Source organism: Leptonotus elevatus, chromosome 15, assembly GCF_054856555.1.
Source record: "Leptonotus elevatus isolate MCC_2025b chromosome 15, RoL_Lele_1.0, whole genome shotgun sequence".
Taxonomy (NCBI): domain Eukaryota; kingdom Metazoa; phylum Chordata; class Actinopteri; order Syngnathiformes; family Syngnathidae; genus Leptonotus; species Leptonotus elevatus.
The window spans coordinates 11,855,937-11,881,173 of record NC_141253.1 but is presented as its reverse complement, the minus strand read 5'-3'; the positions used below and the strand labels follow the sequence as shown (position 1 = coordinate 11,881,173).

The following is a 25,237-nucleotide window of genomic DNA, read 5'->3' as shown; positions in this document are numbered from 1 at the left end:
CCATTGGGTTATGCATCAATATTGTGTCTGAAATGAACATGAATACATATTATGTATGCATGTCCTCTGTTTACCAAAATGGTTGTGATCCACCTACCCATGTAAACAACAAGATCTCATCTGTGTGGACTTCACACAGCTGGAGGGCAGTCGAGGATTCATTAATGGTTCATTTACAGTTATTATTCTTATTATTTTTTACAATTGTGGTGCACTAGTAGTAGACGCGGAAGAGGAGCAATAGGAGCGAGGAGTGTTTTCGGGGAAACAAGACAGCTGCCTGAGCATTACTATGGTATGTGAATGTGGGTGAGGGCTGCTTAGCTTGACCGCCGCGGCTAGCGTTAGCATCGGCAGCATCCGCGCGACTGTCTCGCCGTCTAGCGGCTCGACTGCCGATCAGGCTTACCTCATCTTCTGACAGTCCGTAGATCGGCTCGTAATTCGTAGCCATATAGCCCGGCGGTGCCCGCTAATCGCCGTTTAAAGAAGGAGGCGAGGCAGAGCTAGTTAGCTAGCCTCGAACAATTAAGTCCCACTTTTTGCTCCCGTGCTTCTCCTGTCGCTGTCGGTGGTTGAATCCGCTCTTAAAATAAGATTAGATTTAGCTTCCAAGATCCCACTACGCTTCCACAACACGACCTGGCGTTGTATTTGTTCACACACTGTCCAAAAAGGTTTCGTCGGAGACAAGATCGCTTTTGTCAAACGCTCATCATATCCCCCTCCTCTCGAAACGCTTTGACACTTGACTTGGAAACGACTCGGCCAATCACCTGCCGGGTAGGCATGAATGCTGGTGGTGTTGACCAATCGGAGGCGCCCTTGCGTTTCTACATGTAAAGAGGGGGTAAAGCTGGAAGATTCCAATTTGGGTATTGAAACTTATCAAACTCACCACAATTAACATCTTAGCAATTACGTGTACATATTCATATGTATATACATTTGAATACGTGACGAGGAGTTTGCTATTAGCTGCCCTCGAGGTGGACAGGTCGGGGGCGGGGCTTAAAACACCGAGCCAATCACCGCTAACGGGATCCTATATTTAATATAGGTGAGTAAAATTTGACTTTAAGTTCAAGTCGGAGTGAGAAACTTAACATAAAAGTAGGCATTCTAGTATTATTAGGTGCTGCTAAAGAGTACGATGATGATGTGTAAGTTACAATTAGTCGTTTCTTGCAGTACGTTATTTAGTAGTTTAATCACGTTTCTACATGCCAAATCATGTCTTAATGTTTTGCTTGTGAATGTGATTTCTTACGAGGCGTATATGTGTTAAACACGTCTCACATTTGTGTGCATCGTATAGACATGTTATTTGAATAGTAATGTTTTTCGTCTTTTTTTTTTTTTTTACAACGTAGTGAACAGGAAGTAGTAAATGCGCGTCTCGCAACTGATTTGCATTTGACACTTCCGTTATATTTGCATATACATGTCAATAAAGTTTATGATTCTTGACTACTGTTGTTCGATCAGTTTACTATTCATAGCTGCTTTTTCACCAACAAGCCCAGGATCCTTGAGTTCTGGGTAAAAGGAGTTCTTGGTTGTAAAAGTTCCGCAGGGAATTTGTAATTGTGTTTCCTCAGCGTTCTTGGTAATTTATTCAAATTAGTTTGATGACGTCACCACCAATTGGTCTGCTGCACGTTTTAAGAGTGTATTTAAAACAATAATTTTTACAAATATCTTTTTTTAAAACGTGTGAAAACAAAATATGTCATGTAATAATAAATAAATGAAATGATTGAACCGTCGTGGCTCTCCGTGCTGCTTTGTCTATTCCTAATCTCGCCGCTAGGTGTCAGTATGTTACCACGAAGTTAATATGGAAGGATGTGTGCAAAACTGGCAATTCAAAAATTAAAAAGAAAAAATACAGTATATGACCAAAGATACAGGAAAATTGTGACTATCACAACCTCCTTTTTTTCCCTCAACGAAATCTACAAAATCAGGAAGCATAGTATGGAGGTAAATTTGGTGCAAAACTAACTTGTGCAAAAAATGTGTACCTGTAGAAAAAAGTCTAAATTTGTATCTGTAAAAGTCGTGATTTGTATCTGTAAAAAAAATGTGTGCCTGTAAAAAAAAAATTTGTGTCTGTAAAATAAATTTGTACCTGTAAAAAAAAAATTTGTGTCTGTAAAATAAATTTGTACCTGTAAAAAAAAAAATGTGTATGTGTAAAACAAATTTGTATCTGTAAAAACAAATTTGTACCTGTAAAAGTCATGATTTGTATCTGTACAAAAAAAAATTTGTACCTGTACAAAAACTATAAATTTGTATCTGTAAAAGTTGTGATTTGTACCTGTAGAAATGACAACTTGTAGTCAAAGAAGTCGCCACTAGGAGTCACAAGTGGGTTTTCTGCTGCTGTACTGTGACGTGAGTTTTGCCCCAATTGTTGCGCTACAAATGTAGCAAAACTAATTTGTACTTGTAGAGCGCCTGATTTGTACTTGTAAAGAAGGGGGCGGGCTCTGGTGCAATGAAGGGTTGTTTTGACCAATCAAGTGAGAAGGATTTGAGCGGATTGGAGCGCAACCTCATTGGTTTAGCGAACGACGGTGGCGGGACTCGCGGAAGGATACAAGCAGGACACATCGTCGCCAACCAACATACATATTAAGAATACTTCAGTCGACTGAAGTATTCTTCCTCAACATACATATTAAGAATACTGAAGTATTCTTCCTCAACATACATATTAAGAAGTATTCTTAATATGTATGTTGGTTGGCGACGATGTGTCCTGCTTGTATCCTTCCGCGAGTCCCGCCACCGTCGTTCGCTAAACCAATGAGGTTGCGCTCCAATCCGCTCAAATCCTTCTCACTTGATTGGTCAAAACAACCCTTCATTGCACCAGAGCCCGCCCCCTTCTTTACAAGTACAAATCAGGCGCTCTACAAGTACAAATTAGTTTTGCTACATTTGTAGCGCAACAATTGGGGCAAAACTCACGTCACAGTACAGCAGCAGAAAACCCACTTGTGACTCCTAGTGGCGACTTCTTTGACTACAAGTTGTCATTTCTACAGGTACAAATCACAACTTTTACAGATACAAATTTATAGTTTTTGTACAGGTACAAATTTTTTTTTGTACAGATACAAATCATGACTTTTACAGGTACAAATTTGTTTTTACAGATACAAATTTGTTTTACACATACACATTTTTTTTTTTACAGGTACAAATTTATTTTACAGACACAAATTTTTTTTTTACAGGTACAAATTTATTTTACAGACACAAATTTTTTTTTTACAGGCACACATTTTTTTTACAGATACAAATCACGACTTTTACAGATACAAATTTAGACTTTTTTCTACAGGTACACATTTTTTGCACAAGTTAGTTTTGCACCAAATTTACCTCCATAGCATAGTCTTAATATATTTATTCACACTATAGTTCTGTGACACAATTAACACCCACTAACATGACAAAACATGTCAGGGACAGTGAGGAAATGGAATGGAAACTATTGACATCCATCCACCCAGGGCACCAATGGGGCCTTGCAGTGGCATCCATCCGGCTGTTTACTTTTGCATGGACAGGAGAGCAGATGGCATTATTATATAACACCAATGCTTCTAAGCACAGCTGAAGCGGAGATTGTCACAAGGTCGTTACTCAGTGGTTGAAAAGCTCCCTTACAGTAGTTTCTTCCAAAGGTTTTTTTTTTTAAATAGAAGCAAAAACAACAACAACAAATACTGCACATAAGCATTACCAACAGATGTGATAAATACATGTTAGTATGTGATAACTATTATATACATTGTGTGTATATATTCATATTATACAATGCATATATTAAACTATATTATCGCTTTTCTCAGTGATGACTTGCTTTATTTTTTTTCGCGGACACTACTTGGGGGGAGAGGATGGGGGATTCCTGTATTTGCACAAATGTATGAAATACGGATTCTCAGTTGAAATCATGTACAGTAAATACAACTGAATGTATCATAATTGATCATTTTTCTAGCTTACTGGCACATTCTCTTCAAACTCTGCTGTAAATGTGAGCTTTACAGATACCACATCTGTTCAGAAGGCCAGGTGGTGTGTGTGTCGTGGAAATAGTTAACACCCCCATGCCACTTAGTGGCACCGCCTTTGATTAGTATCATAGAGTTTGAGATGGAAATGGGAAAAAAAGGAAGTACTCCAATAGTCTTGTATGTGTCCGAAATGAAACACGTGTAACAAATGTACTCCATAGCAATTAAAATATATATATATATGTACAGAGAATAAAAGTGCATTTTGAGGTAAGGTTTTTTTTTAGGGGTGAATCCTCACTTTGTACAAATGTATTAAATTTGAATTATTAGTTGAACTGATGGATTATAATTAATCCGTTTTCTGGGCAAAACTTAAAAGCACTTTATTTTTGAACACCATATAGTATACCATCAGCTTTACAGACGCCACGACCTAGGGGAAAACCTTTGATTTGTTTCCACATCCATTTTGAGGGTACCAAAATGATTGTCCTTTTAATTGTTGTGGTCTTACTTTCATTCAGCAGCAGAGTTATACAGTATGTAATGTAACTGTTGTAAAGTTGTTTTTCAGCTCCGCCTGTTAAGCGTGAAAGGGGCGTGCGAAACAACAGCCAGCCTCCCTCCCCTTCCCTTGTGTTGGGAGTCGCAGGGATGTTGCAAAGTTTCCTCCCACACCAAGGCTTGAACCAACCACGCGGCTCTGCCAGTAATGTCTGCCTCGCCTCCGGGCAGAATTACTTGGACCAGTCCGCTCTTGTGTGGAGTGCCACCGCCGGCTTACGTGGACACACGCTGAAACACTGACTGGCTGGTAAGTTAGTTTTTCCATATTGATTTATTTATATATGTTTTAAATATATTTACAGGGCAGAAGTGTCATGAGTGGTGTCACACTGGGTTGTAGAAGGTACACGCATCTATGTATTAGTGCATTGAAATTCAATATTGTGTGTAGTAAAAAAAAAAGAAGAAAAAAGTATGCATAAAAAGAATACTCATTTATATTATTTAATATAAATTCCAAACTACAAAAATTTTGCTCAAACTATTTTTTCATAAAATATTAATTACAAATAAAATAGTACAAAATTAAAATATAAAAAAATATGATCTAGATTTGAATTACAAATAAAATAGTACATTAATAAAATATATCTTTTGAAATATTGTTATCAAATATACATTGCAAATACAGTAGAAACAATATTTTAAGTGCATTGATAAAAAAATACTAATAAAATATTACAAAACTTAACATTATATTAATTAATACAAGTGTAGCAACTTCGTTGCAAGATTACATTTGCAAAGAAACTGATAGAGCTTAGAGTATGTGCATGTTTTTCTTTCTTCACTTTGAGTGTGCATGTGAGTGGAAAATACACACAGAGTACACCTGCACAATCTAATGAAATCATTCCAATAAGGAATACAGCTTTTGCAAAAGCTGAATTGTCATTGCATATGCTTAAAAGCCTTACAATAGATCCTGTAATGGGATTTCCATGACTGTGATCTGCGTGTCCGCTGGCGTTTGCTTGAGTCTGGTTCAAGCGGGTTGAGGGTGAGAGAGGCGTTGTCCGTTATAGCAACAAGCCGATCAAGTCAATACTGGATTACAATGTTAGAAAACGTTTCCACTGTTATTGCACCCCTTGCTTTATATACGTACAGTATACTGTCCAGTATATGGCTTGCATTTGAGCTCGGCTTGTCATCATTAGGTCACTCAAGGGTAGTCATTCAAGGTCTGCAGACAATTCGTTGACTTGATGCTTGGTTTGTGCTCTGACATGCACCGTCTGTCACCTGTGGGACCTTTTATATAGAGAGGTGGACTCCAATTAAGCTGTTGGAACCTCCTAAGAATGGTCAGTGGAAACAGGATGAAACGTGAAGCTCAATTTAGATTTTTGTGACAAAGGCTGTTAATAATTCAATTCAAATAATAATTAATTAGGTAGAAGATATTTTTATTGAGGCTATACACAGTGTTGTTAGTCCCCCCCCCCCCCCCCGATATTTTTATATTTTATATTGGTTGTGTTTTTGCTTTCATATTTGTATTTTTTTCAAGAATATGTAAATTAACAAACATACAATGCTTATATACATGGTAATTGTTAGTTTTCTGTTTTTAATAAATTTGCCAAAATGCATGTGTAGAATTTTGAGGGAGAAAAATGAATTTATTTGATTTTGGAATGAGGCTGTAGCATAATGTGGACAAAGTGAAGCGCTGTGATTACTTCCCGGATGTATTGTTGTGGGCGTTGAACTTTAAAACAAGCAGCAGTTTGGCAGACAGTTAACAACTGTCAAAATAGAGGCCACGTGCTTGCTGTTTATTGCCACTCTCAGTTCAAGTTTACTGTAAAACTAAACATAAAACAAAGTCATGTTATGTATTTAACTAAACAATGTGACCCACACCACCCACCCCACCCCCAAAGTCCGCCAGCCTATTGCTAACACACAATTCAAAATGTCACAGAGTCGCACAGTTGGGGAATCCAGGTACACAAAATAAAAAGCCTGAAATATTTTGGTTTTAGCCACAAGCTTTTTTTACCTGCGAGTTGAGTAGAAGCACATGTAGCTAAAGCTAATCTGTGGCTAATCTAGATTCCCCAACTCTCCAGACGGGCTAATGAAACAAGCTCTGATGTGTTCTAACTGTTTCGGCCACAGATATTTGAACACAGCGATACAATAGCAATACTGACAGGTATACATTCTTAATCTTCTGAGATAAACTAATAAATGCATCGTACTAAGCAGTTGTGCGCTCAGGGTGTTCAAAGCCTTCTCTGCTAGCTTAAATGCTATCAGAAGCACTGCCCTCCATTTACTTACATACAATTATATTAATTCATTTCATAGCCTGTTTTGGCTGCCCAGCTTCCAGTACACAATAATAATGTTTAATAATCATATTTTTTTCGTTCTTTATTCTTTTTTTTTTGTTTAACTGATCCGATTTTAAATTTACCAAACAGGGCCTGCTAGCTTTTTGAATGGTGGGGCTAAATGGTCTTTTATATGACGCGGCAGTCTGCTGCCACTTGACGATGCTTGACATGATTAAAAATAAATTTTTAAGTGGACTTTGCTGTTTGTTTGTTTTACAATTGATTTGAATTTCCATGGAATAGTAATGGCTAAATGTAATACAAAAAAGTACTGCTGTGACTGTCTTTATCTGAGATTGAAATGTAATTTAGCTTTTATGGCGATTCATGGGCTGATAATGATTGCACTTTTGTGTGGGAGCTACTGTTGCTGTTGCTTTGCAAGACTGTTATTCAAAGAAAAACCCATTCAGCAGCCTCTCCTTTTTATTCATACCAAGCCTTCGCCAATGCACTACTCTACATCCGTTTCAAAGTGAGCATCTTGTCGGGAAAAAAACAGGAAGGAAGGACATAAATAACCTAAATGCTTGCTTTTTAACTGTGTATATAAGCACTTGAGTCATAATTGTGACTGCTCGAGTCTTTCATTGCGCAGGTTAAAGGAAGTCCATTGCAGCATATTTACGGGCAGTGATGTTACAAAAAGGATTTCACTCATTCAATTATACCAGTATGCAGTTTGTGTGTGTTTTTTTTTTCAAACACTCTAAAAAGAGTTGGGTAAAAAATAACGCAATTGTGGATCAAATATGGACTGATCCACTTTATGGGTCAATTTGACCCAACTTTCTGGGTTGTTTTATACAAAATGACCCAATTTGTGACCCAAGTAAAATATCTGACCATTTATGAGTTGTTTTACATTGAAAGACCAATTTCTTAACCCTAAGTTGGGTCAAATCGACCCAAGTACAGTGACAGTCCATTTTTGACCCATCTGTTTTTAGAGTGAATGTCCAAATCTTAAACCAAACGTGCAAGTTTGTAAATGCAAGACATGCCCCTTTTGTAAAATGTTACATATTAAAGGGCAATAAGAACATGTACATTAATTGTTTACATGAATTCTTTATTTGAACCAATACATTAAAGCAACAGTGACAACCTTATTTGTTGTAGAAAAAAGTGAAACGTCAGAGAGAGAGAGAGAGAGAGAAACCCCCAATGTATATTATATTTCTGTTATTAGTTAAAAAAAATTAATAGGGAAGTCAACCCAAAAATATTCTTTACAATGATATGTTCTATGCACCTTCACTAGTCTAAGCATGGTATTCTGATTATTGCGTTTGTGGAATATGAATGAAAAGGCAAACTCCACCCCTTTTTATCCATTACAGGGCGCGGCCATTTTGCCACTTGCTGTCAAGTGAAAAGGACATCACAGTTGCTCGGGCTCCGTAACAACCAATCGCAGCTCAGCTTCAGAAAACAGGTGAGCCGTGATTAGTCGTTACCAACTGTGATGTCATCATCAGTCGACAGCAAGTGGCAAAATGAGATTGAGATTAATTTTAAAAAACAGGTGGATTTTGCTGCCTAATTCATATTACCCAAGGACAATATTCACCAGAATGCCATGTTTAGACTAACGGGGGCACATAAACCATATTATTGTGTATTTTTTGTTATTTTTGTAGCTTTTTCTTTTCATGCACCTCATTGCCAGTGACTAATGTAAGAGATTTTTATCCTTTCACTCTGTGTGGTTGGAAGGCCTCGTTTTTAATGTAACTCCAGAGAACTGAAAACATGTCAAAATAATCAATACTGTGCAGAGCATAGGGACGGAAAAAAGAGGAAAGAAAATAAGAGGTGCAACGAAAGTCAAGTTGTTGCTCCTTTTGGGTTGTCCAATTAGATGTCGCAACAAAAGTCACTTAGATGACTTGTTTGATGGTAATGAAACATGGAAGTAAAAAAAAAGTTCAATTTTATACTTAAATAAATTATACTTAATTAAATTGAAGGCAATGTTAAAATTGAAAAAGTCTCACCTTGGGTGCCACATTGGCTCGTTTCTTTGTGAATATTACTTGACTTTTGTTTTATAAAATGCGACAACCGGCGGTGAATAGCAGAATATGCTGACTCAAGCCTACAATATGTTCCCCAACCTTGAGTCCTCCCACCCAAAGGTGTCAAAATGACATCTTCGTGTGAAAGTGGATTCATTCACACCACATTTATGTTACAGGGATAGAGTTGGGCATTTTTCATTCTATATCCTGATTGGTTTACTGTCTTGAAAATGGACCAATTAGCTACCTCCTCTAAATTGAGGCCCAGTCTCTTGAAAAAAAGTGTAGACAGTGTTGGGAAAGTTCATTTTCTATGCGAACTAGTTCAAAGTTCAGCTCACAAATGTTCAAATAAACTAGTTCAGTTCATAGTTCAGAATTTGAATTTTTCAAACTAAGTTCATCAGTCCAAAAATGAACTAGTTCACACTTTTAAAAAAAGGTGTTGAAATTTACATGTATTTATTTATTCATTTATTATAAGGGGTGATAGAGTTTCCAGCTAGTACGTACACATTTATATTTAATATTTATTAGGGAGGAGGTCAAGCCGAGTGGCGGACGTACATCTTCCTGAAAATCAGTTACGTTTAACACGCTGCACAGCGTTGAAGGGCTTCATAGTTGACGCTGCTTCATGGCGCTCTCCTGTCTTCTTAGCAGCTTATTGGATGCCGGCCCTCCAGTTACGTAAGCACCGCTATATACAGCAGGAAGCTAATCCAGTGGCGTGGCCTTAATGCCAATTAGCAGATCATGGTGACAGTATCAAGGCACCACCAAGGAGAGCGTTGAAAAAGTGGCGCTCTCGGTGTGCTAAATAGCTATGATGGCATGAGACTAGCAGGGTAACGTCATGATTACTACACGTTTCGCAAAACATCTGCACGTCGCCAGATGTGCTTCTTCTAGTTAGCGAGCTAGCTTACGGGTCAGCCGTCCTAGGCGGGTGCAGTAATGAAAAGGGTCACGCTGTGTACGAGCAATGCTAAGAGCGAGCCGCTGCCCGGTTATGCAATCGCTTCTGCCGCATGTGCCAGCTGGTAGAGGTAGACAGAAATGGAGAGGATTGTATTTATTTTCATGTTTAATCCTTAGCGTAAACCCTCACAAAGAGGGAAATACGGTATATATGATAAACACTTTGATTAATCCGCTCTGTTGATTTGGGAGAATGAGAATAAAAGTGTCCTTTCTCAGACGGATATATATTGAGTTTGAGAGACATTAACTCATTCACTGCCATTGACGGCTATAGACGTAAAAAAAAAAGTCATTTGATCTATTTCTATTAGTTTAAATTTTTTTCTCTCTTTTGTTAACAAGAATATGAAAACCTAGATTTTTTTTAATTGTACATTTAGAACAGATATAAAATTTGTGATTAATCATGGGTTAACTGGTGAAGTCATTTAATTAATTACGATTTTAAAAAAATTAATCACCTGACGCGATTCCAAAATTCCAAAATCGCGTCAGGTGGTTAATTTTTTTTTATTGTAATTAATCGCATGACTTCAATAGTTTACTCACGATTAATCAAAAATGTTATATCTGTTTAAAATGTACAATATTTTTTTCCCTAGGTTTTCATACTCATAAGTTTAATTAATATAAATAGTTAAAATGAATTTTTGACGTCTATAGCCGTCAATGGCAGTGAATGAGTTCAAGGTTTATAATTGTCTGCACATGTGTCAAAGCACAACTTTTGTCTAAATGAAGCTCGTCACCTCACTTAAACATAGCTCCTAGGAACCAAGATTCCTCCAGATGGCAAAAAAGCAATACTTTTACTGCTTTGGTCTGAGCACCAAAATGTTAAATGAATACGTACACTTTTCAGTGAATAACAGATAATAGGACACACCCAAAATAAAATATGATGTGAATTTGCGAATATGATGCCAAACAGCCCGTTGCATTACAGATAAGTGGGCACTAGGTGGCAGTAATGTACATTACTACTTGTTTGCCAACTGCAAGCTACCACTAAAAAAGTCCCCCCCCCAAAAGTCATAATTTCACAAGAAAAAAGATAACATTTTATGTGGGAAAATTGTGCGGAAATTACGTAAAATTACTCAAATGTATGAATGAAACAAACAAACACCTGCGTCCCTAACACAAAGTACATAATAGAAAGAAAAAAATCACAACTCATCGAGAGAAAAAAGGCTGATTTTACAAGAACAAAGTTGCACACACATTTTTCTTTGTGCTATTAAAACGTTTTTTTTTATTTTATAAGGGGGGAAAACGTGGACTCTTAAATGCAGGTGTTTGCACATTTTTACCATTGTAATTTTTTTATATAACATTTTAAGACTTTTTCTACAAAAATTTGAAATTTGTTATTATGTATAATATTGCAATATTAAAATTTCCCAAAATCCAGCTTTTTCCTCAATTGGATAAGATTTTTTCCCTCATATTTTTAAGACTTCATCAGCGTCACCAAATTATGACTTTACACCGTGAACATTTTTCTTGTAACATTAAGACTTTATTTCCCCTAAAAATTATGACCCTATTCTGATATAATGGCTACCTTTGTTCTAATAACATTTTTGTTGGTAAATTTCTACTTAATTCACATAACATGACAAATTCTTTACTTGTATTCTGACTTTATTTCAACAAATTAATTTTTTTCCTCATAATATTCGAACTATGCTGCAAAAATTATCACTTACATTTTTTCCCCCTAATAGTGATTTTTTTTGGTGCAGAAAGTACATATTTATTCTCAAAATATGACAACTTTTGACTTATCATAGGAGTTTTTGTCTCAAAATTAGGTCTTTTTTTAAACATTAAAAAAAAAAAATATTAAAAAAAAAATCTAAATTAGGTCTTAATTCACATAACATGGCAACCTTGTGATGATGATGATGACGTTATTCTCATAGTTAAAATTCCTTTTCCTCGGAATGTTACGACTTTACTTTTGCAGTTACGAGACACTCCCCGCCTCTGTAACACTCTGACATCGTTCTCGTAAAATGTCAACTTGTTTCCTCATCATGTTTTGAACAGAAAGGTTTAGGTTTAAGGTTGTCATGGAAATTTGAGCAATTTAGCAAAAACCACACACCACTAGCACAAACCCCCCTTAACCGCCATTGTTGATGTTTTCTGTCCTTCCTGCAGCCCTGAAGGGTGTGTGGTGCCGCGATGAGGAACGTTCTGGAGTTGACCTGGCTGCTGTTGCTGGTTGTCACATCACACGCTAAAGGTATACCCTCGGGGGGGTTGTGTCCAAAGCCAATCAGCTTCCTGCTTCTACTTGTTTTCAGAAAGTGCCTCGTCTGGTTTGCCACTTTTTGTTTCAGACCGATACTAGTATAAGTACTCAACTCTTGAGTCAATTTTCCAAAAAAGACCAACATTTCCCAATATAGCGTTTTTTGTTAAAATTGCATCAAATTAGCGTCAATTTTCTATTCTTCTAATTTCATAAAACAGGCCACAAGAGTATCCGGTCTAAAGCTTCCTTCCTGTCTGTCTCTCAGCTCTGAGTCCGCCAGGGAAGCCCACACTGACCAGCTGTCGCTCTCCTGAAAAAGAGACCTTCACCTGCTGGTGGCAGCCTGGTTCAGACGGAGGACTGCCTACCACGTATGCGCTCTACTACGGCAAAGAAAGGTCAGGGCTTCCCTTCTTTCTCGTCTTCTATTTCATCGTGCTTTGTCAGCATTCTTCTGGGGCAAAGGTCATGTGTGTCCAGCTCAAAGCGTGAAGTAAATGGGAAAGTATAGCATTGTCTGCTGCTGGCATTCACCTTGTGGCTCGCAGACAGCTGTAAGAGGATCAAGATGACACGGAGCTATGCTGCATGGCGGTCAGCATCCACCGAGCAAGACACGATTACTGCATTGCACACTAGTGGTGGGAAACCTGCGACTCGTGGGCCGTACATGGCCAGGAACGGTATTTTTGCAACATACAAATTTCCGACTTGATTATAATAACTAAATACATAAATATGTTTTTTCTGGTAACATTAAACTTTTAAATTGCAATTATGATATAAAGTTTTTTTTCCTGTAATATTAAAATTGAATTTATTCTCATAATTTTTGATGTGCAAAATTTATTACTAATATTGTCGTAATTCGATTATTTTCAGATAATAAACAAAAATTGACCTTTTTTTTCGTGGAAATTACTTCTACTACTTTACTACAGAAATCACTACTTTACATTATTATTTGATTTTAAAATGAAACCACAAAAATAACTGGAAGCTGCTAGGCACAGCATCAAGTCTCCTTGAAAGTTGAATAAATTCTTCAACAAATAAATAGCTCGCTAAAGTTTTCTAGAGTAAATAAAGTTTTCCACAACGTGAATATTCATCTTTCACTTATCTTTGTTTGAAGTTCAAACAAAAAGTGTAGGAAGTTCCCAGCATTTTGGCTGTGATGCAGCGCCAAAATAACAGTTTTAACCCCATCAAGCCTGAACCCTGAAATATATGAGTGAAAATTCTGATTCTTTGTAAATAAAGTATTTATTGGTACTTTTGAAGAAACAAAAAAACTTTCTTTTTTTAAAAAATCAACTTCCACATATGACATTTGATTTGTGTCATATTTGATACATCCGGCCACAATGCTTTAAATTCATACATTTATAACTGTCAAAAATATAATAATAAACAGACATATTAAACATATTAGTATTTCCAAAAATCAGAAAGAACACTTCCCACTATTAATAAGTATAGATGTCTCTCCATTGTGAATTACAAGGTTGCTGGAAAAGCCATCAGCTGGGTGATACTGCCCTCTAATGGATTATCAGTGCAATGCATGTGTCGGATCATATACTTCAGGGTTTTAATGGGAAAAAAATATTATACTCATGAAATAGAGGGCTCAAAATGTCTTGTACTGTTTAATGTGATACGTTTGGCGTTATAGGGTTAATTTGATTGAATATGAATACGCTTCAAAATACAAAATTGCAGATAATTGGTCTATCACTAATTTTGTCACAAAAGTGACACATTTATCTTGAAATATCGCAATGTGTGAAAATGCACAAAATTAACCAGTATCCTGCCTTCGCTGTGTTGTGTGAAAGATTCAGGCGAATGAAATGGATTTTCTGTTTGGGCGTAACTAGCAATTTGTCATGTGTTTAATTTAATGGGAAGTCTCCTTTATGCCTGAAGATACTGACGAGAATTATGGAGTAACATTCATCCATTCGATTATTCAGTGCAAATGGATTCTTCTTTACAGCCTAACCAACCACTTAGTGCTTTACAATGCCTTTGGCAATTTGCACATCTGTATTCCTTCAGCCACTCAACGCCGTACATCGTATTCCACTTTTAATTTAGTTAATTGTGCTGCCCTGTGCTTATTTGTCCATTTTCATGTACTGCAGACGTACACAAACAAACCCCCTTACAATCAGTAATCACTAATCATTTACCTTCCAAGCTCAGTAATGGTTCGCCCTCCCTACCTCCCTCCCTCCCACCCACTCCTGCCTCCAGCTCCGACTTTGTGTACGAGTGCCCCGACTACTTCACGGGAGGGGAGAACTCGTGCTTCTTTAACAAGAACAACACGTCAATCTGGGTCAACTACAACATCACCGTGGTGGCCACCAACCGACTGGGCAGCACCTTCTCCGACCCCGTGGATGTCGACGTGGTCTATATCGGTGAGGGTTTGTACGTGCGGCCATCTTGTCCTTGAGGCTGCCTTCTTCTTCTCTTGGTAGTAAAATGTTTGTTTTCGTCAAGGAACCTCCAAGTTCAACATTTTTAGAAAATTTGATGTTTCATGGTTTGGACTGCCATCAGATGAGCCAGCAATACAATAAAATATTACTTTGGCGCCATCTTGTGGCATCTTAATGCCAAGGACAGCTTTGATGTTAATTCATGGTTCTTTTGCTTTTATTTTAGCGGAAGGCTAACCTATAAGGCCAAAATATTTATAAATAATAAATCAGATTTTTTTTTAAATACAAAAAGATAAATTTATCGCTTGTGTCCTTGAAAAAGGGCACTGGAAAAAATAATTGTGCAATACATCGCAATATTGAGGGAAAATAAATCCTAATTCGATTATTTTTCAAAATCATTCCGCTCCACTAAGCAGTCACACTTGAATTTTTGTGTTATTACTTTATTTAATGTTTCATTATTGTTGGTTATGATCATTACTTTTTGGGAATTTAAACAAAAAGTACCACAAAAAAAAGAAGTTATTAACTCATTCAATGCCATTGACGGCTATAGACGTCAAAAAATCATTTGAACTATTTCTATTAGTTTCATTTTTTTTTCCACTTTTGTTAACAAGAGTATGAAAACCTAGAAAACAAATATTGTACATTTAGAACAGATATCAAATTAGTGATTAATCGTGAGTTAACTAGTGAAGTTATGTGATTAATTACAATTTTAAAAAATGTAATTGCCTGATGCCCCTAATAAAAAAAAAAGAAAAGAAAATATTATTACAAATTAGGGGCGTCAGACTAATCACAAATTGTATATCTGTTATTACTGTTCTAAATGTACAATAAAAAAATTCTAGGTTTTCATACTCTTGTTAATAAAAATGGAAAAAAATGCGAAACTAATAAAAAATAGTTCAAATTAATTTTTGACGTCTATAGCCGTTGTTGGCAGTGAATGAGTTAAAAATGAGTGATGGGTGAGTACCAATACCAATAGTGTTGGTATCGGGCCAATACCCAGCATTTGTATGCAATTTTAAAGAAAAATGCTACATTGGTATATGGTCTTTCTTTAAAACTATCTGTCATTGTGTTTTGGGGAAAATGTTATGTATCAAAAGTACTACTGGTATCAGGACTTGCTATTGGTATCGGTGACGACTCAAGAATTGAGTATTTGGACTGGCATCAGTCTGAAAAAAGTGGCCCTGATAAATATGATCCATTTTTTGATGTTGTCTTCCTCTTCAGTCCAACCCAACCGTCCTGAGAACGTGTCACTTAGCATCATGGAGGACAAAGGCTGGCCCTTCCTGCGAGTGACGTGGGCGCCGCCCCGCAAGGCCGACACTCGCTCCGGCTGGATCACGCTCATCTACGAGCTTCGCATCCGGTCGGAGGGGGAAAACGAGTGGGAGGTACGTACAGGTAACCTTTTGTCCTGGTTATTGCTACCTGTGGCCTTCGTCGGCGCGGAGTAACCCGCTCCGACGGAAGTCTCCAAGGCAGCGGCCAATGGATGAAACCTGAGCTCACACGCCTCAGTCCGTGTGCCAGCTGCTCCCTCGGATTAGGACACTTTATAAAATCCCCGCTTTGTGTTGAATGCGCCTTTATCTCAGATCTTTACTAGTAGTGCAAGAGCACAAATGTGGGAGGTTTTGTTTTGGTTTTAACGTTAGCGGGGTTTACACAAAAATTACAAAATGAATTTCCGCAAAATTTAGTGTCAGTTAACTCATTAACGCCTATTTTTTTCCACATTTATCGAATAACTTAAATGCCCCCTTTTGAAGGGTTTGCAAGATAATTTGGTTTGGGGGGAAAAAAACACAATACCATTTTTCAAGCTATTTCAGCTGGTCTTAATCCTTTAAAGCCTAAAGCATGAAACATATGAGAGAAAATTCAGATTCTTTCTAAATATATTGGTCCTTTTGAACAAATTTTTTTCTCGTGAAAATCAACTTCCACTGATTTGTATCATATTTGATACATCCGGTCACAATGCTTTAAATTCGTACATTTCTAACTGTCAAAAATATGCCGGTAATAATAAACAGACATATCAAACATTAAAAAAAATATATCAAAAAATAGTAAGTATTAAGTATTTATAAAAATTAAAAAGAACATTTCCCACTATTAATAAGCTCCTTTCTCAATTGGGGCAATCTTGGTCGCTGGAAAATCAGTGGGTGATTACTGCCCTCTAATGGATTATCCGTGCAATGCATGTGTCAGATCATATACGTCAGGGTTTTGATGGGAAAAAAATATTAAACTGATGAAATAGATGGCTCAAAATCTCATGTATGATATGTTTGGCTTTATAGTGTTAATTTGATTTCTTATTTGCCGTCAATGTTTTCAAAAGACAAGTGCCGGTATGCTTCAAAATACAAAATTGCAGATAATTGGTCTATCTCTAATTTTGTCACAAAAGTGACACCTTTATCTTGAGGGCTCAAAATGTCTTGTATTTAATATGGTACGTTTGGCTTTATAGGGTTAAATCCCTTGCATGTAAATCAGTTAAATTTCTCATTAATATTCAATATACAAATAAAATGCTATTATTGAGTTGTTGTCCACTTATTGATATGGAAAATAGCTTTCTTCTATTCGTTGTTTTGGCTCAGTTGAATTTCGGCAGGTTATCGGCGGAACGGTGGTGCACTCGGAGGTGGCCACGGCAACACCCCAATTCCCCTTGAAGGAAAAGTGGAGCAAGTACTTTACTAGTAAAAAAAGAAAAGCTTTGTTTCCTTCATAAATAAAATCACCCTTTAAAAATTGCAATCCTATGTTTTGTTGGATTAATTAGGCCTGACACCCTAATTTTAATAATCTTTTCTTTTTTTGAAAAAATATCATTTTAAAAAAGTAAAGAAAAGATTATTAGACATTAGGTTTTTGAAAAAAGATTATTTAAAAAAAGAAAAGAACAGATTATTAGAAATTAGGTCGTCAGGCGATTACATTTTTTTATTGTAATTAATCACATTACTTCAATAGTTAACTCACGATTAATCACACATTTTATATCTGTTCTAAATGTACAATAACAACTTTTTTTCTAGGTTTTCATACTCTTGTTAAAAGTGGAAAAAAATGTTAAACTAACAGAAATAGTTCAAATGAATTTTTTATGTCTAAAGCCGTCAATGGCAGTGAATGAATTAATAGTTCTTCTTCAGTCTTCGCAGTGGTCCATCTGCACTCCATTATGTTCCGTTACAATATTTGCCAACACCATTTTAAAAAGCTGTGCTGTGTGTGTTCAGACTCACGTGGCTGGCCAGCAGAAGCTTTTCAACATTTTCAGCCTGCGTTCCGGCAGCTTGAACCTCGTTCAGGTGCGCTGCAAACCCGACCACGGCTTCTGGAGCGAATGGAGCTCTACGTCTCAAATCCGGTTTCCTGACTGTAAGACGTCACACACACACAAATAACCATTGTAGCAATCATAAAGGTTTTTGTTAGTAAGAGACAAGAGGTCATTTTGTGTTTGTGATGTTTTCTTTTGAAATATACGGTCAGATTTCTATCGGGAAAAGTCAGCGTGGATCGTCATCACCGCTGTTTGCGCCTTTATCTTCCTCATCATCACATGGCTGCTGCACATGAATAGTCGCAGGTAAAAGAAAAGAAAGTGTTGACAATAGAGTGAAGTGTGTCGCCTCTCATTTATTGACATTGCAGCTTTTGTTTAAGATCTTTTGGTTGTAATTCTGTTGTTTCTCTTGTTATTTTCACCCGAGAAGCTTGAAACACTGCCTCCTACCACCGGTCCCTGGTCCTAAAATAAAAGGATTTGATCAGCAGCTTCTAAAGGTAATAGCCACTTATTTCTTTCAACATACAAATTACATGTTGAGATCCTACAAAATCTGTCAATCAGAGCGAGTGAGTCAGATGACCCCGTCGGGGGGGTGGGGGGTGGGGGGGAGCGTTAAAGTGGTTTTACACATACGGTTAGTGCCCTAACACAATTAAATTGCACTATCGATTTTCTCCCTCATTCCATGTCGGCATAGAATGAAGCTTGAAAATTGCCTTCTGCCTATAATGTTCGAGGGGCTTTACATCTGTTGTTATGGCTTTTTTTGATGGAAGATGGAAAATTGCTGGGTTCGACCACTTCATCTTCCCATTGAGTGCCGCTGCCTTTTACTTAGAAGAAATGTACGGTTTCGCTTTATCCTTTCATTCCGAAAAAAAGAACAACAACATAAATTTTAAAAAAAGACAGCACACGATCACGTGGTCTGCTAGGAAAGCTGAGTCGCTAATGACATCCATAAGAAACAAAATAAAGGCAAACATTGTTGTACGAAGCAGTGACTATAACACAACTGAGCAACAATAGAATTTACATTTGTCGTGACTTGGGTCAAGTTGTAATTTACAATGAATAGAATGGGCAGGAGTCATCAAGTTGCTTCGTGTTCTAATTAATTTTGCCCTTGATTTGAAACGAAAATGTACTGTTCCGGTCGCCAACATCCAACATGAAACGCTAATGCCGCCTAGTGGCAGAAAAATTTGCTCAACAGAAATCGAAGACTCAATGTTTTAACACTCATTTAACTTGTATAGTATATCTTTTTAACTTATATAACTTTATGAATTATTATGAAATTAGTGTATCAATGAAATACACGATGAACATATTTGTCTACTTCTTTGTTATTTAACAAGAGAATTAATAGCTTGAAAATATATATTTTATTGGACATTTAAAACACATAAAATGTGTGATTAATTTGCGATTAATGGTGAGTTAACTATGGAAATCGTGCGATTAATTACAATTAACAATTTTAATCGACTGACAGCCCTAGTTATAACTAACTAACTAACTAACTAACTAACTAACTAACTAACTAACTAACTAACTAACAATACTTACAGGCATATATATTCGTTATTATCTGTGTGTACAGTACACATGAAGTAGCCACACCATCACAATTAATTATTCATGATGCAAAGAGTGTTTATTTTTTTAACATTCAATTTAATCATGTTGATGTTGTATATTTTTTACAATGTTCAATATTACAGTGCTGTTTTTCTTATTAAAAAACTTTATTTTAAAGGAACAGATTAATTACATTTCCATTCATTAAAATGGGGAAAGATAATTTGCGATGTGAGTGTAGTCACGCAAATGAAACTCGTATCTCAAGGCACCATTGTGTTGCTTTGGTGCAAACTTCTGGTACCTTGTGACCAAGTAAGAACATTGAAGTGAGTTGAGGAGCTTCATTTGGACAAATGTAGTACTTGGTTAGTGCCAAGGAACTATGCTGAAGTGAATTAAGGAGCTTCATTTAGACAAAAAAAAATTATTTGCTGCCATCGTGTGGGATTTATAGGCCAGTTGTTTGCAAGCCTTTTATACAAAGTACCACCTAAAAATTTACCAAGTTCTCCAAGTACCACTATAATGGCCAACATTAGAAAAAAAGTAGCGTAATAGGTCCTAGTTGTCGTATAAATACTGTAATGCTATTCCAAGTTATTGGAACATTATGCACAGATTGGACATTAACATTGTGCATACATTTGGAAAAATTGTACACAAAAGTTAACTCATTCACTGCCATTGACGGCTATAGATGTCAAAAATTCATTTGAACTATTTCTATTAGTTTAACATATTTTTCCACTTTGGTTAACAAGAGTATGCAAACCTATATTTTTTTATTGTACATTTAGAACAGATATAAAATTTGTGACTAATTGTGAGTTAACTAGTGAAGTCATGCGATTAATTCTGATTTTAAAAAATTAATTGCCTGACGTCCCTAATTTTTAATAATCTTTTTTTCTTTTTTGAATCACGTCAGGCGTCTTAATTAATCGCATGACTTCAATAGTTAACTCATGATTAATCACAAATTTTATATCTGTTCTAAATGTACAATAAAAAAAAATCCTAGGTTGTTAACAAAAGTGGAAAAAAATGTGAAACTGATAGAAATTATTCAAATTAATTTTTGACGTCTATAGCCGTCAATGGCAGTGAATGAGTTCAATACAACTGAACTGTACTTGGGCAGTGTGCCTTTCAAGCACCACTTTTGCATAACCGAGAAATGGTTCTTCCCATGCAGAAAGGCAAGTCCGAGGACATCTTCAGTGCGCTGGCGATGTCTGAATTCCCCCCGATGTCGTCGTCCTCCAACAGCGACGACCTGCTGGTGGAGTACCTGGAGGTCTACATCCCAGAAGAGCGGGAGGCCATGTTGAAGGCGAGCAAGGACCTCGATAGCGCCGACGGCGGCTTCAAGTCGGAGAGTTCGACTTCCGACAGCGACTCGGGCCGAGGTAGCTGCGACAGTCGCACCCTGCTGATGGAAAAGTGCGGCCGGCCCAAAGAGCATGAAGACAGCACGGGGGAAGCCGAACCGGAAGACTTGGAGGTTGCTCGAGCAGACGCGGGAGGTAGAACCTGGCCTTCCGTGTTCACCGGCCCTTCTCATCTTCTGCGGCCCTCGGAAGGGCGGGTGCGCAAGCAAATCAAAGCCCGCAGCGACGTCAATATCTCCGCCCCCGGTCACAAACAGTCGCCCGCTCGCTGGTCCGTCGAGTACGTGGGCGTGCAGACGGTCATGGAGGACGACGTGGTCCTCCTCCAGCCGTGGAGCGGCGGGGTCGGCTGCCCCCCGCCGCCCACCTTCCACGAGCAAGACTACAGCCAGGTGAAGCGGGTGGGCAGCGACGACACGCTGCTGCTGCTCCAGAAATTGTCGGCGGGAGCGGCGGACGGGCGCGAGGGCCGGTCTTGTGATACGAGCCAGAAGAGCGCCACCTGTATGCACTCCGCCGCGCCAATGAGCGGTTACATCGACACAGCCGCCGTTTTCCCAATGGCAACATACTGAGCATCCTTTTTTATGGATGGCCATTCAACTAACTTCATCTAGTAATTGTTATTTTTGTCATCTTCAACGGGATGGGATTGAATGTTCTGAACTCCTTTTTCCATGAACGTAGACAGACTTTTTCATGCACAAAAAATATTTGTGTAACATAACTCTTTCACAAGAAGACGACTTTACTAAAAAATAGGAATACATTCATGTAAAAATATGATTTTTTTCCCCACAAAAAAAACAAAACTTTAACTCATTCACTGCCATTGACGGCTATAAATGTCAAAAATTCATTTAAACTATTCATTTTAGTTTAACATTTTTTCTCGCTTTTGTTAACAAGAGTATGAAAACTTGGATTTTTTTAATTGTACATTTAGAACAGATATGAAATTTGTGAATAATCATGAGTTAACTAGTGAAGTCATGCAATTAATTACGATTAATAACAAATCGCCTGACGCCCGAATTTTTAATAATATTGTTTTTTTTTTATTCATTCACTGCCATTGATGGCTATAAACATCAAAAATTCATTCCAACTATTTCTATTAATTCAACATTTTTTTCCCACTTTTGTTAACAAAAGTATGAAAAACAAGAATTTTTTTTATTGTACATTTAGAACAGATATACAATTTGTTATAAATCGTGAGTTAACTAGTGAAGTCATGCGATTAATTACAATAAAAAATTGTAATCGCCTCTTGCCCCTAATTTTTAATAATCTTTTTTTTTTTATTAATTTATGGCAGTGAATGAGTTAATGTATCATTATGACTAAAAGCAACACGATGTAACAATCTCATTTTTTTTTTTCATACACAAAACACGTAACATTTAGACATTTTTGAGAGAAATGCACTTTACCTAAAATGTCAACTTCTGGGGAAAAAAAAGACTTGATACATGCATCAATATGAATATTTCATTAAAATCCATTTTTTACTCATCTAACAGTAAGATTTTTTATACAAAAGAAATGACTTTATTTCAGTATTTTAAGTTGTTTTTCATTCATCTATATTAGCTTTATTTTCTTTCAAAAGTAAGACTATACACGTATTAAATGAATACTTCATGTTATGTGTATAAAGTCTAATTATCAAAAGGCCTTGACGTTACTCATGTAACAGTATGATTTAAAATATAATCATGTAACATTATGCCCCTCCCCCACTATTCAAGCAAGCTACTGAGCTCCTTCATTCAATCAGCGGCTAATTTCGAGTTACTGGTACTTATTTTTTTATTACAAAGTCTAGTTCTACCACTACAGCGTACAGTTAGCTAGCAAGCTATGCCGACTACTGTGGGGTTTATAGCTAGCAGGAAGTATGTGCTCTGATGCGTACTGTGAGATAGAGCCCGAAAAACATTTGCCACTGTGTTTTATAGACAGAGACATGTCACAAAGTGAAATGGACCCACACACAACAAGACAAATTACAGCTCGCCCACAAGCTAGCTAGCGCCTTTTGTTCTTGTCATGACGTGATGACTAGGGGCCAGGGCAAGGATATAATCCAGCCACCGGAGGCTTTAAGAAGCTATATATATATGCTAGCGTATGAACATGTTTGAGACTGTCGGATCTTCATTCAATCAAAAGAAAACTCATCTTCTGAGAAGAAAATACGGATCGTCAAAAGAGTGGAAAAATTGGCAGAGTTTGAGAGACAATAACCGCAATCAGTAACTCACATCATCAAATTGTGGATTATGTTTTACCCACATGAAATGATTGTAACATATTACTAATTAACCCCAAAATGGAGCTGTTATGATTTGAATAATGTGAATATAGCATATGATTACTTGCTGACACTGCCAAGGTTAACTCTTGTTTATACACCTGCATTCATAACATGTATTGCTGTTCCTGTAAGAATGTAAACATTGTCTGACTCTATTTCTGTTGAAACATTTGATGTAACATGCAAGGCTGTCGTGATAAGGTTGTATTGTGGCTGCAATGTATCTGCTGTAAATAGTTACAATGGGTTGGTAAACGTGGTTCCGGGATGGAGTCGGCGGGGCCTACTCAAGATCTGAGCATCATCTGGAGGCTGGCAACAGTGGTGCTGACAAAACAACTCAAAAGTGCTACTCTATTTTCATAACTGTTTATTGCCTTTTACTTGCCATTGACGGGTTATAAACGTCAAAAAATAGCTTAACATTTTTTTTCTACTTTTGTCAACAAGAGTATGAAAACCTATAAAAAAAATTATTGTACATTTAGAACAGATATAAAATTTGTGATTAATTGTGAGTTAACTCTATTCAAGTCATGCAATTAATTACGATAAAAAAATATATATCGCTTGACGCCCCTAAATTTTAATAATCATCTCGTCAGGCGATTAAATGTTTTAATTGTAATTAATCGCATGTAGTTAACTCACGATTAATCACAAATTTTATATCTGTTCTAAATGTACAATATATTTTTTTCCTCTAGGTTTTCATACTCTTGTTAACAAAAATGGGAAAAAAATGTTAAACAAATAGAAATAGTTCAAATGAATTTTTGACGTTTATAGCCGTTAATGGCAGTGAGTGAGTTAATAAGACTCCTGTAATTTTCTTATTCAGACTATACTAGTTCAAAGTGAACAACAGCGCCCCTGCAGGTTGCGGCCAACTACTGCACTCAGTTTTGCCGCAATTGCTCCAAAATATGATTAATCATCTCCACAAACTCACAGATTATCTTCACGATCATGATCAACTAATAGATTAATCAGTCATCAATGTCTCCCTGGTTCAATTAACTAGTTAAGGACATCACATGACCCACCTCAGGCAGTTGCCTCTGCTGCTCATCTGTTGCATAGAAAATATATTGTGGAATCTACATTCAAGGTGTTTCTCTTTAGAATCCATCTCTGTTTTTCAGACTGAATCATTTTCAAGGTTGTGTGACATAGCTTGTCCATGAGCCGTTATGTACAGTGGAACCGCCGAAGCTTTTTCTTGGGATTGTGTGTGTGTGTATGTGTGAGTGAGTGAGATGAAAAAACATGATAACCATAGAACAATTAAGTACACAAATTAGTTTTATGTCGCCACAATAGGAATGCAGCACCTTCGTAAACCGAGCACTCCCTGTATGTAAAATTACGTGTCCAAAGAAAAGTGGATTTTTTTGCTGTGTTTTTTTCATTGATAGGTTATTTTTGTACAGAAGCTTACTACTTCTTTAATGAAGTAATTTCTCTATGGGTATTTTCGGCTTGGAACAAAGTGGTACCAAAGTTTCACCTGATGATTTTTGTTGTCTAGAGTGGTGAGTGTACTGTATGTGAATCTGAAAAGGAACACACTCTATTTTTGGAATATTTACTCTAATAATAATAAATGTACACAACAAGTGACATTTTGTTGGTTTTAAATGACCTTATTGTAAAGAATACAACAAGCAGGTTTATACAGCATCATAAAAAAAAATATTGAAAATATGCTGATAAACCACCATTTTCCACAAATGTTTTCAAATAAATATATTTTAAAAGATTTGTAAAAAATGTTATTAGTATTTTCTTGTCTTCTCCATATTACAGTTTTTCCCCATGGGTTTGAAACTGAGATGACATTTTCAAAATACATGGACAAATCCCTCAACTACCTTATAATTGTTCTCAACTGAATGGCAT

The 25,237-nt window shown here is 36.8% G+C and overlaps 2 protein-coding genes across 6 annotated transcripts in view; one reads left to right on the top strand and one right to left on the bottom strand.

The window, feature by feature from the left end:
• The window catches only part of nedd4l (NEDD4 like E3 ubiquitin protein ligase), a 47,575-nt gene extending 46,842 nt beyond the window's left edge, over nt 1-733 (bottom strand). For all 4 annotated transcript variants that reach the window (XM_086096185.1, XM_086096184.1, XM_086096186.1 and 1 more), the window contains exon 1: nt 410-733. In XM_086096185.1, coding sequence (XP_085952311.1) covers nt 410-454 — 45 coding nt within the window. In that variant the 5' untranslated portion in view covers nt 455-733. The remainder of the gene's footprint in view (nt 1-409) is intronic.
• Nucleotides 734-4,708: 3,975 nt separating this feature from the next.
• On the top strand, nt 4,709-25,097 carry prlra (prolactin receptor a). Of its 2 annotated transcripts, XM_086097002.1 has the most exons (10): nt 4,709-4,857; nt 8,302-8,396; nt 12,136-12,220; nt 12,498-12,630; nt 14,495-14,664; nt 15,943-16,109; nt 17,979-18,120; nt 18,235-18,331; nt 18,459-18,528; nt 20,817-25,097. In XM_086097002.1, the coding sequence occupies exons 3-10, from the start codon at nt 12,160-12,162 to the stop codon at nt 21,585-21,587; spliced, it is 1,611 nt and encodes a 536-aa protein (XP_085953128.1). In that variant the 5' UTR covers nt 4,709-4,857; nt 8,302-8,396; nt 12,136-12,159; the 3' UTR covers nt 21,588-25,097. The 2 variants fall into 2 exon arrangements, with proteins under 2 accessions (XP_085953128.1, XP_085953127.1); XM_086097001.1 differs by lacking the exon at nt 8,302-8,396 and having other exon boundaries at nt 4,726-4,857.
• Nucleotides 25,098-25,237: the final 140 nt, after the last annotated feature.

Bases quoted from the DNA above. Each gene is read 5' to 3' on its own strand.
- prlra (XM_086097002.1), top strand. From the start codon at position 12,160: ATGAGGAACGTTCTGGAGTTGACCTGGCTGCTGTTGCTGGTTGTCACA. The intron at 12,221-12,497 runs GTATACCCTCGG...TCTGTCTCTCAG, and splicing joins TGTCACATCACACGCTAAAG to CTCTGAGTCCGCCAGGGAAG. The intron at 18,529-20,816 runs GTAATAGCCACT...CTTCCCATGCAG, and splicing joins TTGATCAGCAGCTTCTAAAG to AAAGGCAAGTCCGAGGACAT.